Here is a 17,555-nt window from a genome sequence, read left to right as displayed (position 1 = left end):
TACTTTTGGTTATCTGCCACCTCTGATCATTGCCAGGAGGAAGCACCTGCACTCTGTTGCATGTTGATTTCAGGGACCCACCTTCAAAGACGTCCGTCATCTTGCAGATTTGAGCGAACGTGGCGCCATTGGCCCACGCGAAGATCACATCCATCAGGTGAGGTTTAAACTGGTTCATGTAAGTCTCCTCGTCTATATCCAGCTTCGCATCTGCCGACACCTTAGCGATCCGCTTCGCACACTCCTGAACACAGCAAGAGAGAAAAACATGGTATAAACATTTCCACCAAACTCAACCTTTCAGAAACAGACAGTTGAGTGTCGTCTCACCTGCATCTGTCTCAGGGGTGCAGCTAACTGCTCAGTCAGTTTTGGCATCTCGCTGGCCTGGAGGACAAAGTGACATCACTGAATCATGTAACAGCCATTTACAAACTTTGCTTTATTTTTGATTTTAGACAGAACAACATCGCTACTTAAACCTTTTGAGACAAAAGAAACCGATCTAAACTCCCCAAAAAACTGAAACCTGCCGCTTTCTTATTGGCTAGATTGGTTTAAAGTAACTTTATGCAAATACTTAAACCTTCAAATTACAGATTAAGTCATTTTGATTGTAAATTGATGTCATTCACTCGCACTTTGTGTCATGATTGGACATTAGAGATAGACAGTCTATATGTTTTTTTTTGTACTAATAGGACACCTGTCTTTCTGTCCAGTATTGTTATGCCACCAAATTTAACTTTTTCCATTGGTAAAACTTCAATTGAGGAATGTAAAATATGACTGTCAATTAATCCAAATATTATTTGCAGGATCATTCATTTTATCTACAATATGTCTGAAATGGTAGAAGGTGCAGAGACTCACAAAGAACTGTTTAAATTGTTTATTTTATAAATATTAAATTAATACAACAAAAGATGGCCGTAAATCATATTTAAGAAAAATTGACCATTGAATGTTTTGGCTGAACGTCTCCTACCACCACCAGAAGTTAGTTAACTCTTACTAGCATTTTGATATTCAAACACATCGCTGGTTTAGAATCCCAAACACAGATTGAATGTTTGTACAGTATCTTCAGCCAACAGCCGCAGGTGGTCTCTAATGACACCCACCCACCCACACCCACACCCTTGAGACGAGGGCAACAGGAGACGTGATTTATCGAGTTCAGAGGACTGAGCTGGTCCTGAGCCAGTTCAGTTTTTTTTTTTAAACATCTGATGCTGGATGAGCTCACTGAGAGAACAGGCATCATTAGGAAAGACAAACACTCGTCAACCTCAGGTTTCTGTTGCGTTCGCAGAGCACGGGAAGAGGCCAAGAATGTGAGTGTGTTGAAACGAGAATCAACTGTTTATCTCAGCGTTCGGAAAAAGGCTTAATATCCTTTTGTGCGGAGGATTAGATGAATCGTATTTGTGTTGTACGTGTGTGTGTGTGTCTGTCCGTACGTTCTCCTGGAAGACGAAGCAGGACAGCAGGGCGACGGCTTGCTCCACCGTCAGGTCGTTGAAGAGGCCGTTGAATATCATCTCCGTCAGCAGCAGCTCGTCAGCACTGGGATGATAAACGCAGAGTGAATGAACAGACGGGACTTTTTATTACCCAAGTTACAACCGGCCAGCTCTTTGCATGTGGCTTTAAAGCAGTGGTTCTCAAACTGGGGGGGGGGCAACAATAGGAACAAATATAGTGACACCAAGTTGCATTAATGAGAGGTATGTAGGAAACATTCTGTGTTCAGTTGTGTTCATACAATCTGTTGTGGTTCCCTACCTGCTGATTTCACATGCAACTCGCCCTTTGATCTCGATCACATCGGAGGGGCTGGCGAAGCCGAGGCGGCGCAGAACTCTCTTCCTGCACTTCAGCTTGTCCATCTGCAGGACGGTGCGAGCTTTCTTCAGCTCGCGCTTGGCCGTGCGAACATCTGCTGCGATCTAACACACACACAGACACACACACACACTTACTGTTAGACCATGTAAACTTCACCTAATGGGACTTCCAGGGCTCATAAAAGCACTTTGTAAACTCCCAGTGATTATGTGTATGAGCTCATTTCAACCTTAGTGATGGATGTTCATCTGCCTGCTTATCTGTTCTTTATCCACTTCAACCTTTACAAACCATTACAACACTAAGATTTGACCAGCATGGTTCATTCCTCATGGTAAGCTACACTTCTGAGATCCAACATAAAACCATCACATACAAATATGACAGCTAAAAGGTTTTCAGTGCTCCCAGCAGATCACGACAAGAACAACTATACACTGAGGTATGTTTATTATATTACAGTGCAATTAATACACTGTCTGCAGAATATGAGCTAAGTGACATTGTACTGTTTCAATTATGAACAGGGAAAAACAAATCCCAACATATTAGGATGAGGCCATATATTATATTTGTATGGGACTAGGAATGTTTCGATGTTTATTGTATAGACTTTTCTATAACCGCATGTCCAGCATTGTCATGGACCTTTTGGTGTCTCGTTAAAGCCTTTTTTTCTTGATCATTATCTGATTGGGTTTCTGTTCTGACCTATGACTGAGGCCCTGTGGATGTAGGGGTCCTTACTTTCTTCCTGTATTTGTCCGTATAAGTGTACAAGCAGTTAAAACCAACCTGTCTGGCGGGAAAAGACAAAGGAAGGTCATGGTTTGAAATCTAACAAGTGTAGCTGATGAAAATGAATAGAAAAGATTAAAGAATGAATAGAGAAGTATTAATAATTCAAAAGTAACAACACCCAACTGTGGATAAATGATTCCGCTTTCAAAAGGGTTTGGTACATTTAACAGGTTTCCCATGACAAACACAAACTGAAACACACACAAACACACAGTTTCTCACCAGCGCCTTCTTCTCACAGAGAGAATACACAGATTCCAGGTTGGGGTCACTGTGCAGGGTGTGGGAGTACATGCGGTGCTCAAAGGCCTCCACCTTCTGAATGACTTTCTTCAGAGCAGGGTCTTTGATGCCCATGTCGTCTACGGGGTCGAGCAGAGGAACGCCGTCGGGGAAACGCTTCTGCACCTCCTGAAGGGCAGAACACGCAGATGTAAATGTAAACGATTGCATTTTTACTCAATATATTTGTTTCAAGATGGCTGCAGTTTCTTTTACCTGAATAGACTTGAGCATGAGCTGCCTGTTGTCAAAGGGCCTCAGGTCTTTGGGGATGTAAAGACGAACGGAGCTGATGGAAGTCAGGAGGTGCAGCATCACTGGGACCACCTGGACCAGAACAGGTTAGAATCACACGAGTTATTGGTCAAGCGTCCCGACAAATTTTACTCATATTTCGCAAGAGTTACCCTGACGTAAATATTAGAAGCATTCAGATAGACAGTTGGGTTTGGGTTCATCTCTAGTTGGGTGTGATTAAACCATACCAGAAAAAGAGGGTGAAACAAGAACCTCTAACTTCACTTCACTCTTGTTCATGGTGACACTCACTGTCAGTAAGTCAAGATTCAACTGATTTTACTGAAGAGTTTTGTAGAAAGTTAAAGGGAAATTCAGATAAATATTAAGACTATAAAATTGTAGCATTTGTTTCCTTTGTCAATTTGAGGAGTGTTGCAGTCTCCTTCTCTCGCCACCATGATCTAATGGTTTCATCTTGAAATTATGTGACGCATAATTACCATCAGAGTGTGGATACCTGACCCAGCCGTGCCCGTCACAAGTCAAGAGCAAAAATGTTGGTGATATGTCACTTTTGTTTAAATGGAAAATAAAAATGGGTATAAAACGGGTTGATAGATATGCACCGGCATCAAACCTGTGTATGTATATAGTGTGTGTGATATGTGTTCGGATGTTTGTCTCACTCACCATCATCTCTCCAGTCTCCCCCGCAGCAGCAGGCTTTGCCGTCTCGGTCGCAGATTCTTTGACACTGTCCTTGCTGCAGTGAACCAGAACCTCCACCACATACAGCGGCTCGGAGTCTGAAATGGTCTAAACGGAGAAAATGTATATTAGTCACAGTCCTTTGTTAATGGGTTCAAATACATGTGACACCAGGAGAACTTACCTTCACGTTAGACTTCTTGCAAAAGTTTACAACAACTCCCCACCCAAAGTCGGCATCTTCATTTTTCACCTATTGGTTCAAAACAGAGATATAGTAAAGACACGGAAACATCGATGATTACTGTCCTGTCACTGGTTTCGGTGTGTGAGGTCTGACCTTGACGAGTCGTCCAGGCTGCAGGAAGGGGAGGCAGTATTTTGGTTTGTGGGTGAACTCTTGGATCTCTTTCCCCAGTTTTGCGAGCTGCTGTCGGATTTTAAAGTAAGTGACCACGCTCTCCTCGTTAGGAATGTCAATGCCGTGGTACTGCTCCTCCAACTTCTTTATTTCTGCACAGAAAACCACAGAAGTCATTAGATGCATCCAAGAACTACTCAATAACGGGCCATTCAATAAAATTATTATGACAATTAATAATTTATCTTCCTGCTTCTTAAATGTGAAGATCTGATGTGATCTGTTGTATCTGACGGTAGATTGTCTTTTGAAGATGACCGTACATTTGAAGAGGTAAACTTTGGAAGTGAGAAATTACAGAAATGTTTTCCATTGAGTGACATTTTTAAATCCAATAATTTAGAAAAGAATATGTAGAGTCATTAATGATAAAAGCTTAGGTGTAGGTGATAATCTAACTAATGGCAAATAATCTCATCCAGTCTGGAGTTTGCAGAACTACATATGGAAAACAAAGCTTACTCTCCACCACGCCAGGCAAAGCTCTGTAGTGTTGGAACTGGTAGAAAGACTTCTCCAGCATGTACTCCGGGTTGATCTCCTCCACACGCAGCAGGTTCAGTACCATGTTGTAGGTCAGGTGGAAGGCGCTGTTCAAAGGGTCGGCTGATCCCTGCACAGCCCAGTAAAAACAGACAAATTAGAAACGGACCTAAAGAATGTACGTTTTTATGCTAAAACTATATAGCTGAGGTTCATTTTCAGGTTTGATAATGTTGTTAATATTTGGTAAAGGTGCCAGGAAGGTTGGAGGTCTGAGTCAATTCTGTCCTAAGTCACTTTTCCCCGAATTGAACTCAGAAGAGTATTTTGCAATTGTGACCTATGAGACGCCAGAACCACAGGTGTTCAACATCGTTCTCCAAGACACCCTGAGAGTTCGACACTGTGACAGCGCCAACTTACAGTTTTTTTTTTATATTAACACAGACCCCTTTAAAATCTAGGCAGCTACATATTCATGCAAGCATAAATACATGTGTCAAATGAAAAACAATAAAACAAGACTCGCTGGCTTCTCTGTGAGAGCGTGGAGTCGAGCGTTGATGTACAAATGACCTGATGATCCGCAGAGATGCGGATGAGAAGAATTATTATCAGTTTAAACTGTGGTGGGACAAATATAAATAAGGTGGGTTACCACACTCTAGATAGTTAATAGGAAACACTGGACTATTTCAAGTATTAGAAGAATGTGTAGAAAGCAGTGAAGAGGTGTGCTAGAAGTTGCGTTCGGTAAAGTACCTTGAGTAGCGTTTTGCCCACAGACGGACTCATCTTCTCATCCGCCATGAAAATAACAATTCCCCTGTCGTCCATTCCTCTCCTCCCTGCACGCCCAGACATCTGGATGTACTCACCTGATGTGATCTGAGCCACGTGAAAACACACATGATATAAAGAAGAAAGAAATCTGTTAGTGAATAATACCTTGCTTTGTAAAATAATATATTATTGTTGTTCTGATAAAGGATGAAGACAAACAAAATCGGAGGATGGAGAGAACATATTTAGAATATTAGAGAATTGCCAAATGTTTTTAAAGTATTTGTACAGCTCTAGATGACGGTTCTCGTGAGGGACAGATTGCCCCAGGCTCCTCAGGTCTTTGAGGCCGACTCTCTACATCGCACACGGCTCAGATTTAACTCGATATATCTACTGGTCTTTCAGCAATAAAAACGTAGCAAAAGAGACAGATGCTATTCTTTTTGTGCTGAAACAATCTGATTGTCATTTCAGGCATGCTGAGGGACCGGCTCCTGATCTGAAACACAGTGCGTTTTCAGGAATGAAAGCTGTGTGTTGAAGTGTGCGAGTGCCTGCGTGGAGCTTTGGCACCGTCAGCGGCACCAGATGTTCCTGATGAACTTTTTGGAGGGCAGTTTCCAGCTCACATTCTCGTCAAGCCTGCGTGTGTGTGTCTGTGTGTGTGTGTGTGTCTGAGAGAGAGAGAGCGCTTGAACTCCATGTGTATGAAGTGATGATGAAGGGTCCTTCTAAGTGAGGGCTCACACAGCCACAGGCTCTTATAGTCAATACGTGGCTGTTTATGTGGCGCTGCGAGCTGCAGGACTTGAACACCATATAAAGGCCTCAGAGAAAACCCTAGTGCGACGGCTCCTCGCAGCAGATAAGCAGGAGCTGCATTAAAGAGACAGCCCTGTTTATGTGGAGTTATACTACCAAGGCCCACAGATAGCGCAGGTACACAAACATGGACAAACTATGTTTACAACAACAAAAAAGCTGCAGCTTCCTATAAAAAAGGCACAGAAATGCATACAACAGGTTTCCAGAAATGGATGACTGGTCTGCATCCAATGTTGGCTCTGTCCAGTTCCTGCTTTTATTTGCCAACTGCACAGCAACCACTTATGTTCTTATGAGTATTTTGCATGTATGATTAATGTTAAGGTGTTAAAATATCATTACCTCTGCTAAGGAGGTTTGGTTTTCACCCCAGTCTGTTTGTAGGTTGGTTGCATTGTGTTTTAAGCATGGTTCTACAAAAACTACTGCCCGGATTTCCATTAAACTTGGTGGAAGGATACCGTATTGGTCAGGGAGGAAACCCTTACAATGTTTAACATTTTCCCTTATTTCCAAGGGAATAATTCATGACTCTTTGATGAAAATTCTATCAAAGAGTCCATGATATTTATGGATGTGTGCAAGGTATTTGGTGCAAAGGAGACTTTTGGGCCTTTGGTTGAGGTATGTGCTCCACTGAGGGCCATTCTAGTTATATATACTTATAAAGTATTAAACTCAGTATTGCAGTGGAGCAAAGAAATCCAATAATTGACATCAGGTAGTTTTCACCATTTCAAATATACTGAATCAGCATTGTTAATACAACAAAACACAACCATGTATGAGGTTTTTCTCAGTCTGAGTGAGGAGGGAAAAATATCATGTAAATAACATAACCTCTTAAACATTAACAGAGGTAAAAATGAGTGCTCTTACAAAGCGATGATTCTTGCCATCAAACTTGCGTGCGCTGGTGAAGAGCACGGTGCGAGCCGGCATGTTGATGCCCATGGCAAACGTCTCTGTGGCAAACAGGGCCTGGAATGAGAATGAAAAGGCATTAAGAAGAAATCCTCAGTATATCACTGTCAGCACAGCTTGAAAATGATGTCCCGTGGAGTTGCCTTGTAAACTTATATTTGTGTTGAGCGAGTGGTTTTCACCAGAAGGCTTTGTGGGTTTTCTAGAGGCTTAATAAATTCCCCCCAAAAAAACAATTTCTCTAAAACAGTGTGATTATCAATTGGTAACTGTTGTTTATGCTTTCAGAAAAGAAAATAGAGGCAAAGTGACTTCACCCTCGATGGCTCTGCAGAGGCCAGAAACATGAAAGCCCACATTTCAAGTAGATACATTATTATAGTTCTAAAAGTCGTGTTATAAATCATGGTCCAGTGTTTTGACTTCTGATTAAGTCTTGAAGTCATTCCAGTGTTATTGCAACTTCACTTCTGTGTTCTGTAATGGGTCAACACATGCCTGGTGAACAGAATGTTTGTTTTAATCACTTTCTTTAACTTAAAAAAAAATATTTTCACCAAATTCCCACGGACAAAATTAATGGATCTTGATAAAAGAAATCTGGTATATTTTGGAAACTGATATCTATGAGTGTGTGTCATTTGGTGCAGCTTGACTGAATGTAAGGGGACTGTTGGGCCTCGGTGGAGGTATGCGCTCCACTGTGTACCATTATAGTTAAATCAGGGTTTTGGAGCATCTTGATGCAGAGACAGTCTTACCTTGATCAGACCTTCGGAGAAAAGGATCTCTATGGTTTCTTTCAGGATGGGCAGAAGGCCTCCGTGATGGATACCTATTCCCCTCTTCAACAGTGGCAGCACATGCTCCACCTGAGGAACAAAGGCGTGGATATGTAGGTTATTGTTTGCAGTATTTGTATTGGAAGATCACCAGGTATTTAGATAAAAGCTATCGTCACACAAAGAGGCAGAATGGAAAAGCATTGAGACCTTGAAGTGGAATGTTTGTTTGTAACGTAGTGATCTACACACGGTTACCTTGACACGGCTGGTTTTCATAACATAACTCAACAGCAGCATAGAATAACAGGAGCAGAGCGTTTAAAGCCTGTGTTGACATTATGTGTCCAGTTATTTACATTGAGGCTGTTTAACTGTCCTCTCTTGGTAGAAAATGACTGCAGGAAATAGCAAGCCTTTTTTTTTAGGCTTTACGAGGCGACGGTGCTTGGTTCCACAACTGGAGCAAGAAAAACATGGATTGTTTATAAAACCATCATATTAGTTGTGAGAGAGTCCAGGTCTCCTCACCTGAGGCAGTTTCTTGTCTTCGTCTGAGAGACAGTCGATGGCGTTGTTGAACACTTCCTCCACCAGACGTTTCTCATCATCTGTTATTTAAAAAGAACAACATTAGCATCCGCTCATATCTGTTCAGAAAATGATCCAATTATCACAACAAAGCCATTTCTTACATCCTGAACATGTGCAAATCTTTCAACATGCACAAGCTCACACACGTACTTTTGGGTGTTGGACAGTTCACAAGGGGAAAAAAATGGGGAGAGTTTGTTATTTTAGGACATTGTTTGCAGGAAAACTTCAACCACCCAGGGCCGGAGCAGGCAAATGGACTCGAGATTTGATTTGATGTTGCAACCATCAGAATGTTTCTCTAATTTGTGTCATTATGTAGAATTTCCTACAAACAATGAATTAATCTAATCTGTTAAATATGAATGCAACAAGTGAGCCACTGCCAACTGTGTCCTGCTAATCACGTTATATTGTTTGCTGCTGGTCATCCATTTGGAAACTTAGTCACCGATCTGTCTTTATTCATGAGACCGTTCTAGGAAATCTTGTGTTTGTCAGAAACTTGGGACTTCGGCAGAAGTCTGATGGTTCAGTCTCAACTGTGAATACCAAACAACTTCAGTGTAAATAGGACTTATTCTAACCGTTTACTTATAAAGCAATGCCAAGCAATACGTACATCCATGGCTCTGGAACAAACATCACATCCATGACTTCTACTTTGCATCATTAATTCCACAGAGTAGGATTATAATATTTAACTGAACATTGCTGAAATTCTTTGAGTAGATTTTTAACATGGTGTGTGAGCACGAAAGTAAAAAATCTCTCTATAACTTGAAGTCCACTCCAAGGACAAGTGAGAGAAAAATCCAAATTAACAGAAGTCAAACTCAATCACAGTGATAGGACCATTAATTGCTCAAATATCTGGCTCTGGACCAATGTGATGAAGACTTTGTCCGACCTCAAGTGACAACTAAAACAAATCTGCAGCAGTTCAGCATCACAACAGAACATGGGTATGTATGTGTTTTTAGTCTTAGCATGAAACCCAGCCCCGTCTATTATTTGCCTGCTCGTCACTAATGTTCTGCAGTCATTCAGCTGGTTTGTGTTTCAGCACCAGTCGCTCCCTGATTCCAACACAGCTCTGCCATTCCACAAACACTGCCCAGAAACTGTGTGTCACAGCTCACAACAGAGAGGGACACAGAGGGGGGACTTATAATTAGTTTTTCGAGAAAAAGAAAATGAGGATGGAGGAAGAAAACACGTGTAGAAAAAGGTAGAGGAGGGAGAAAGGGGGGGAACGGAGAGCCACGTGGCTCCCGCCCCCGGATCATAACCATAAAGCATAAACTCCCAAACAAAAAAACCCAAATCATTAACAACCCGCTTAGATACTGTGTCCACTGGGTAAACGGCCATGTTCAGTTTCTGAAGCCGTTTTCACATGAACTCTAGACATTATGCAGAAATCTGGCAAAGGACATTTTCCAGAGCTCATCTTTCACACATGAAAAACGGGTCAGACACTTCAGAACAACAGACAAATCTCTGGAGCTTTCAAACAAAGGGTGGTGCCTGGGTGATATATTTTTGTTTCCAGCACATCAACATCCGGCGTTTCGGGTCAGACGAAGACGAAGACTTCGAGTGCATGTTTGAAACAGTTTCAATGGCAAATGGATAGAAGGAAAACATGTTGAAACTGAATTTAAAACTGCAAATGGTTATATTTGCACTGTGGGCCATTCGGAGAGTTTGTGATAGAATTTGTCTGGAGCCTAAAAAGAACATCATCCCTCACATTTTGACATGAAAGCTTCTTTGTTGTTTAAACAAACATAAAAAGTTTATGGAATAAATTGAGTTTTGGGAATATAATATTTTTTCTAGATTAAACATTTTCCTCAATCAAATGAAATTATCTGAACATTATTACTGGTTGCAGGTGGCCTCGTTTTCTATGAACCCCTCTTTGTTTGTTTAAGAAAGATTCTCCAAACACAGGAAACTGCTGGAAAGGAGAGATTTTCCTTGGCTGAATATTTCCATTTGTTTCTTGCAGTATTGATGAAAAAAAGACATTGGCAGTGTTGACAGAAAAGAGGCCTCCAGGGTTGGAGGAGCTCAGCATTTAAACAAACCTTGTTTATAAAGACATTTATCATGTATCACGGAAGTAAGACTTCATTAGCATTAAGCTTGTTGTATTTCACCTTAAAAAATAAAAGCCTGGAGAACAGATGCAAGTGAACCAAACTCCATCTATGACTGGATTATCTCCCATAGAGCAGAGGTTTGTCCTCATGAAGCAACTTCACTTGTAAACTGAACCAACTAGCAAGACCAGCTGAGCACCCTCAATAAAGCATGTTCACTCAGCGGGGAGGCTCCATTTGGCTCGCCAAGTCTTTTGGTGAGTGGTTTCGCTTGCCTAATTTCAACTCCCTACTCAAATGCCTCAACTATTTATCACAAAAATTTATTTGTATTGGCGATGCAGTGTGCAGAGACAATCTTCTCGACAACTCTGAAGCTAGCCAAAGATCTGCTCATTGTTTTGATGTGCTGACAGTGTTACATTACAGCTGACAAATGGCAAATGCAGAGAAAATACAGCTCACAGTAAAGCACTATAATTTAGCCGAGAAGAGATTCATGATGTCAAGCTGACAGAGCTTTTTACTACTGGCTGGATAAGCACGGATTTTTAATTACTGGAATAACAGACATGCCAGTGAGTGGAAAATATCATGAAATTACGAAGCACACAATATGTAGGCTGTGATTCAAAGTAGACAGCACACGAATGGAAAATGTTTTATCTTTAACACAGTTAGGCCACCAGGATTTATGCTTTGTAAACAGAGAGTTTGGATTTACAGCAAGTCAAATCTGCTGGACTATATTTGACCTCATTCAGCGGAGTGAAAAAACAGAAAATAAATTGATCACATGCCAAGAACACATCAGCTGCCATTAATCTACCGTTTCAAGGTGTCCGACGTAAACCTTTCGCTATGCATTTAAATTCTGCAGGTCTGTTGCATAAGCCAACTTAAACAGAAGTGCAGGAGATTTACTCAGTGATAACAATGACAGTGGTGCTCGGGCTTCTGAATCACTGCTCATGCTGCTGATGTAAAAGGTAAGGCCGACTACAAGTTTGTAGAGGAAATAATTACTTATACATACACACACGTGCACACAAACTTACATATGTTAAGATAAGAGCACATCTGTGGCTGAATCGCAGCACGTGTTCACGTACCTCTATTAAAGTCCAGTTTGGCCACCTGCAGAGCGTACGCCTCACACTCTTTCTTGCTGAAGCTGAAAATGATGACGGGCTGGAAGTTCCTCTCCATGATCATCTTCACTATTTTGAAAACACTGGATGGACCTACGTAAAGGGCATCATTGTAAATGAATCAACCGACAACACTTATAGGTTTATTAAATTGAGAACAGACACAAATACACACCTCTAGTGCCTCCTTTTCGTCTCGGGTCCCATTTGCCTCCGCCGCTGCCTCCAGAATCCCCTGCGTCCCTCAGCACCTGCATAGCTGTGTTGAAGTTGTCCTCTCTGAAGTCTCCCTGAAGAAAATATGCAGATATTAGAGAAGACTAATGCCCAATAATGCATTCAAATCCAGGAGACAGAAATAGACTTCTATAGGACTCATTTATCACTAATTGCCCCACTCTCCCTTGCAACTCCAGTAAGTGCAGTCTGTGGATGTACTTACATTCTCATCAACGACCAGGTGGAGACCGTCACCCCCTGCTGGAAAGATGTAGTGTTGCAGTGGAGTGGGACGATAGTCTGTATACACCACATGGCATGGCTAGGAGAAACGACACAGAAAGATGTTAGTTTGGTAAGAACAGGATAGAAAAAAGAAAAACACAAAACCCACAGTAGCTGTTAACTAACACCCACACCAGCCCATCTCTTTCACCTCACACAGCGTCTTTGTCTCGCATCTCTTAGCCAGTAGACTGTAAAAGTGTTAATACTATTCCACATGTGAACAGACTAAGTGTAAGCATTGTTTGATTACTTGCTGCATCTCACCTGCGTATGTAGGTGACAGATCCACTCAGCGAATTGTCTGGCATTGGGGATGGTGGCCGACAAGAAGACATAATGCACATTGTCAGGAAGAAGGATGATGGTTTCCTCCCACACCACGCCACGCTCTGAAAGGTAAGGTCCAGTAAAGTCACTTTGCTTTGCACTGGGAGCTGGTGATTAGTTTGTCTGTGCGGATTGTATTACAGTGTGTACACACCTGCATCCCTCATGTAATGGATCTCATCAAAGACGACCCACCCTACTTCCCTCATGATCTCTGAGCCTCGGTACAACATGCTCCTCAGAATCTGTGAGAAAAGAAGTTTGTGGCGTCAGACCGAAATCTCAGCATTACTTCCCAATGACGACCCATCAATAACGCTGATATCGGACAAATCTAGGGATGCCTCCTCTCTTTTACACATCACTGTGACCCACCTCTGTAGTCATGACGAGGCAGGAGGCTGTGGGGTTGATGGTGACATCACCAGTCATCAGTCCCACGTCCTGAAACTCCTCATACATCTCTCTGTACTTCTGGTTGGAAAGAGCCTTGATGGGGCTGGTGAAGATCACTCTCTGCTTCTCTCTGAGGGCCAGAGCTATGGCATATCTACAAGGTGGAGATCAACCAGGTTAGATCATATATCTGACAAACTTATTGACAAGATTGAAATAAATCTGACAGAGATTTTGGCATGTTAACACATTTGAGAAAAAGACGCCTTAATGCATCTACAAACCAGTGCAGTTTCAGATAAGGTAACTGATGTACATCACATTCACAGGAACTCATGACAGGATTGTGGGGTCCCTGTTTCCTTGACCTTTGAGTCCAAGTGAATTTTTTAGCCAAACTTTCCCTCAAGCTGATAATGTTGAAGAAAAACAAAAATATTTTGTGAGTCCACTGAGACTCTGGCCTTTGACTATAAAATTTAGATTCAAGTGAATGTTTGTGCAAAATATTGAAGCAAGTTCCCTCAAGGCGTTCCAGAGAGATTGCAAAATATGTGCTTTGTGAGGTCAGTGACATTGACCGATGGCCTCTGGCCACCAAATTCCTTTCAGGTCATCCTTGAGTCCAAGTGAATGTCTTTGCCAGATGTAATGATATTCCCTTTGGGCATATCTGACATATTGGGTTCAAAAGAACGTAAGGACACCTGACAACATGAAAACACAGTGCCTCCACCCACTGGCTGGGGCCGGCGCAGACAACACAGAATATTTATGACAACTGAAGACTTCCGGAGGTTCCCTTTCATGTTTGGAAGGAGAGGGTGAGGTGAGGGGTATTCAGCTGCAACATGCAACTTCACCACTAGATTATAAATATTACACACTGAACCTTTGAGGGCCGAGGATGTCACACCTTGTTAAGCCCTATGAGACAAATTGTGATTTGTGAATATGGTAAATACAAATTAAATCTAATTTATTATTGACTTTTAACACATGTTAAAAAAAACATACTGAACTTAGTCAAATTTTTTTACTGCAACAAAGAATGAGGTCCCCTCTGTTTAAATCGGGTCATGCACCACATGAAAATAAGTCATTTCACTAATTTGTTTCGAGACCTAATCCACTTCTTTTGTAAAACGATGCAAAAGGTCAAAGTTGTTTAAACCCTGATGCAGCAAACCAGTCCTTAAAATACGGATTGCATTTCTCATCTCAGCCAGGGATGGCACAGGGGTCTTATCTTGTTACTCCTCTCTCTCCTCGCTGCCGACAGGATTGGTATCCACACCAAAGCACTCTCTCTTTTCTGTTACGATGTCCTCATATGTAAAAGGCTCTAACAAAGTGACGTGGTCATCGGTTGCAATCCACTGCTCAAACTCTGCGGTTCTTATCTCAGCATGTGAATCAATAGCTGTAAGTTCCTCCACTGGTGAAATGACCAAGCCTTCTTTCCTAAACTATTTATTATTGTGGAGGCTTCCACATCAGCCCAAGCATCCCTGCTATGTCTACAGCAGTAACTCTGCTTTCTTCATTGGTGTGGCACAGCACACTGTGTGCAATCTCTTTTCTAAAGTAAGCTTGGCTGTTGGAGGTTGTGTTCTTTGGCAGGAACTCAAGTCGGACGTTTCTCAGTGTTGTGTTTTTAACATCATGGGCTGTACAGTTGTCAACAAGCAGTAGAATCTTCTTCCTCTCTAGGCCCAGTTTGCGATCCCACTCTATCAATCACTCTTCAAAGAGAGCCCTTGTCATCCAGGCTGATGCATCGGCTGCATAGCGGACAGGCAGTGTGCTCTAATTTTTAAGCAGCCGGGGTTATGACTTTTGCCAATTTTCCCCCGGTGGTAGAGCAGGCGAACAGAGCGGTGATTCTTTCCTTAAACTTCTTTCCTCCTCTTTTATAGTCATATTTCAAGGTCAGTGTACTGTCAGGTAGTGCTCCAAAGTAAATTTGGTCTCATCGGCATTCCAGATGCTGTGCTCTGCGTATTCTCGTCTCAACCGTACCCACTGGTCCTCCAGCCATTCGTCGTGTGATACAATGTCAGCCTCAGCAGACTCCCTATGCAATTTCTTAAAGACTATGTTCTCCCTCTTTTTAAACGGCTACAACCAGTCGATGGAAACTTTGAAACTGTCCCCTCTTATTTTCGCTGCCAATTCTCCCGCCTTCTCCTTCACCAAAGCCCCACACAAGGGGGCATTACATGACAGGGGATTATCGCTCCACTTTAAGAGGGCGGCTTCCACCACAGGTGCTTTACCAGTGCGAAGTTGTTTTCTCTCTCCCTTGCCAGCAGTGACGATTGTTTCTCTGTCTTTAAGTATTCTAAACAAGGCAGCCTGAGGAACACCAAGCGGAAGCAGACCAAGTATCATATGAAAATATGTATTTTTGTTTGGTTTTCATGTATGGAAAGATCCACCATGAACACTATGAGCAGACTAATTGATTACTCTAGAAGGATTATTTAAACAGGATTTGTATCAATATGATTGTCAAAAGCTTTTGATTCATACAAGCGGCTAATCACTTTATCCGTGATCACTATACACGGTTTCCACTGTATTTGAAGGTTCGACACCCTCACGTATAAAAAGTACTGTTGCAAGTTAATCATTGCTGTAACACATTCATGTTTAACGCACACAGGTGTCTCTTATATTCCTTAAAACGTTAATTTATAGTTAATTAAGAATACTCACTCAGCACAGACAGTCTTGCCAGCGGAGGTGTGTGCAGACACAAGCACAGACTCATTGTTGTCAATACATAGGATGGCCTCACGCTGGAACGGGTCAAGAATAAAAGGGTACTCCTGCAAGAGAAACAAGACACAAATACTATGTAAGAAAACAATAATGACATTGGTATTTGGAACCAACCAATCAAGTGAATCCCACAGAGGTAGAATATTAACAAACCTTGGCGGCTTTCCCCACTCGAGCTTTCAGTGGTTTATACTCATCACTGGCAGGCAGAGCTACCTGTTGGAGAAATATGTTCAGTAAATCCAGTTTTGCATAAGAGATCCTTTGGCCTTTTTCCAGACCTGGTGTCAACTACAATCCTGAGAGATTCAATCAGTAGAGCCCCGCACAGTTCATGCATCCTGGAACACATATGAAGGACCTCCTACTCAGCTGCTATCCTCTGACCCTCTAGTCTAGAGCTTTAGGGAAAATCGAAAGTACTTTTACACTTCTCAGACTGGGTGACAAACATATAATTTGGTCTTTGAGAAAAACAGAAAAGACGTAGATGGTTATTTACTTATAGTCAGGGGAGTGAGTTCTGAAAATTCACAGGAGACATTCTGGACGTATTTATATGCCTGATGTGACGGACAAACACAGAGCTGACCGATTGTGACTGGATCTCTCAGGATGGATGTTTGGACCGGGTCTGAACAGAATCTGTGATTTGCCTCCTTTACCTCATGCGAGCATCCCTCCACAGTTTCAACTTGCTCCACCTTCACTTGGGGCAAAAACTCTGCAAGACTAAAGACAAAAAGGACAATGTTAGCTTAAAGCATATTCTCCTCCGCAAGCCTAGGGTGAATAACTGTAGCTCAACTTACTTTAAGTCATTAGCAGAGGCTGCATCGTTTCGAGGCTTCTTCCCGAACACCACATCCTCGCCACCGTCACTGTCCGCCTCCCTCTTGACCCGGCCAGTGGGTCCAGCATCCTTGTCGGTGCCATTCTTACCTCCAGATTTCCTGTAGCAGAGAAAGGACGAGACAGACAAGTTTGGTTAAATGAATCTAAATATGCACAGGGAGGTTACAGCAAATCTTGGACACACCTTCCAAATTCACAGTCTCTTGGAAGCAGTTGTGGAAAGTATATTCACTCAAGAACTTTACTCAAGTATTTACATTTTCTGCTTCTTCTGAAATTCAGTTTTACACATATTACACACTACTCAAAATACAAATCATTGTCAAAATAATACTAAATGTCAACTGTCTACGTTGTAGTTGCGGTTCCCTGTCAAGTTTCACGGAAATAAGGTAAATATGTGATAAAAACTATTAAAACTCGTTTTTAATTGGGGCTTATTGGCACAAACCGGCACTTCACATGCTATATGCTAGCCCAAGCTAACGATGCTAGCGGACCGTCTCACTGTCACGAGCGCACATGATATTTCGTTTAACGTCTCGTGTACATTCGAAGCTGCGGGTTTTTAAATAATCTTTGCTCCGTAGAAAAAAGACTTTACCCCGTATCTGGAGCCGCGGAGACGGGCGGGGTTTTGCTGGAACTCGTTTGTTGTTCATCGTCAAACACGCTGAACAGGCCGTCTCCAAACGCGTCGGCCATGATTGTTGATGGAGCGACT

The 17,555-nt window shown here is 42.1% G+C and overlaps 1 protein-coding gene across 1 annotated transcript in view; it reads right to left on the bottom strand.

The window, feature by feature from the left end:
• The window catches only part of mtrex (Mtr4 exosome RNA helicase), a 19,811-nt gene extending 2,256 nt beyond the window's left edge, over positions 1-17,555 (bottom strand). Inside the window, exons 1-25 of the mRNA XM_053411522.1 lie at positions 17,436-17,555; positions 16,789-16,929; positions 16,642-16,708; positions 16,130-16,192; positions 15,911-16,023; positions 13,169-13,343; positions 12,948-13,038; positions 12,731-12,855; positions 12,402-12,500; positions 12,135-12,249; positions 11,921-12,052; positions 8,635-8,714; positions 8,083-8,193; positions 7,277-7,378; positions 5,549-5,674; positions 4,766-4,916; positions 4,223-4,395; positions 4,067-4,135; positions 3,865-3,990; positions 3,151-3,261; positions 2,875-3,063; positions 1,789-1,952; positions 1,464-1,569; positions 331-387; positions 82-244 (exon numbers count right to left, since the gene is read on the bottom strand). Coding sequence (XP_053267497.1) covers positions 82-244; positions 331-387; positions 1,464-1,569; positions 1,789-1,952; positions 2,875-3,063; positions 3,151-3,261; positions 3,865-3,990; positions 4,067-4,135; positions 4,223-4,395; positions 4,766-4,916; positions 5,549-5,674; positions 7,277-7,378; positions 8,083-8,193; positions 8,635-8,714; positions 11,921-12,052; positions 12,135-12,249; positions 12,402-12,500; positions 12,731-12,855; positions 12,948-13,038; positions 13,169-13,343; positions 15,911-16,023; positions 16,130-16,192; positions 16,642-16,708; positions 16,789-16,929; positions 17,436-17,536 — 2,950 coding nt within the window. The 5' untranslated portion in view covers positions 17,537-17,555. The remainder of the gene's footprint in view (positions 1-81; positions 245-330; positions 388-1,463; positions 1,570-1,788; positions 1,953-2,874; positions 3,064-3,150; positions 3,262-3,864; positions 3,991-4,066; positions 4,136-4,222; positions 4,396-4,765; positions 4,917-5,548; positions 5,675-7,276; positions 7,379-8,082; positions 8,194-8,634; positions 8,715-11,920; positions 12,053-12,134; positions 12,250-12,401; positions 12,501-12,730; positions 12,856-12,947; positions 13,039-13,168; positions 13,344-15,910; positions 16,024-16,129; positions 16,193-16,641; positions 16,709-16,788; positions 16,930-17,435) is intronic.

Source organism: Pleuronectes platessa, chromosome 19, assembly GCF_947347685.1.
Source record: "Pleuronectes platessa chromosome 19, fPlePla1.1, whole genome shotgun sequence".
In the NCBI taxonomy this organism is placed as follows: Eukaryota; Metazoa; Chordata; class Actinopteri; order Pleuronectiformes; family Pleuronectidae; genus Pleuronectes; species Pleuronectes platessa.
This window is presented reverse-complemented; position numbering and strand designations above follow the sequence as displayed.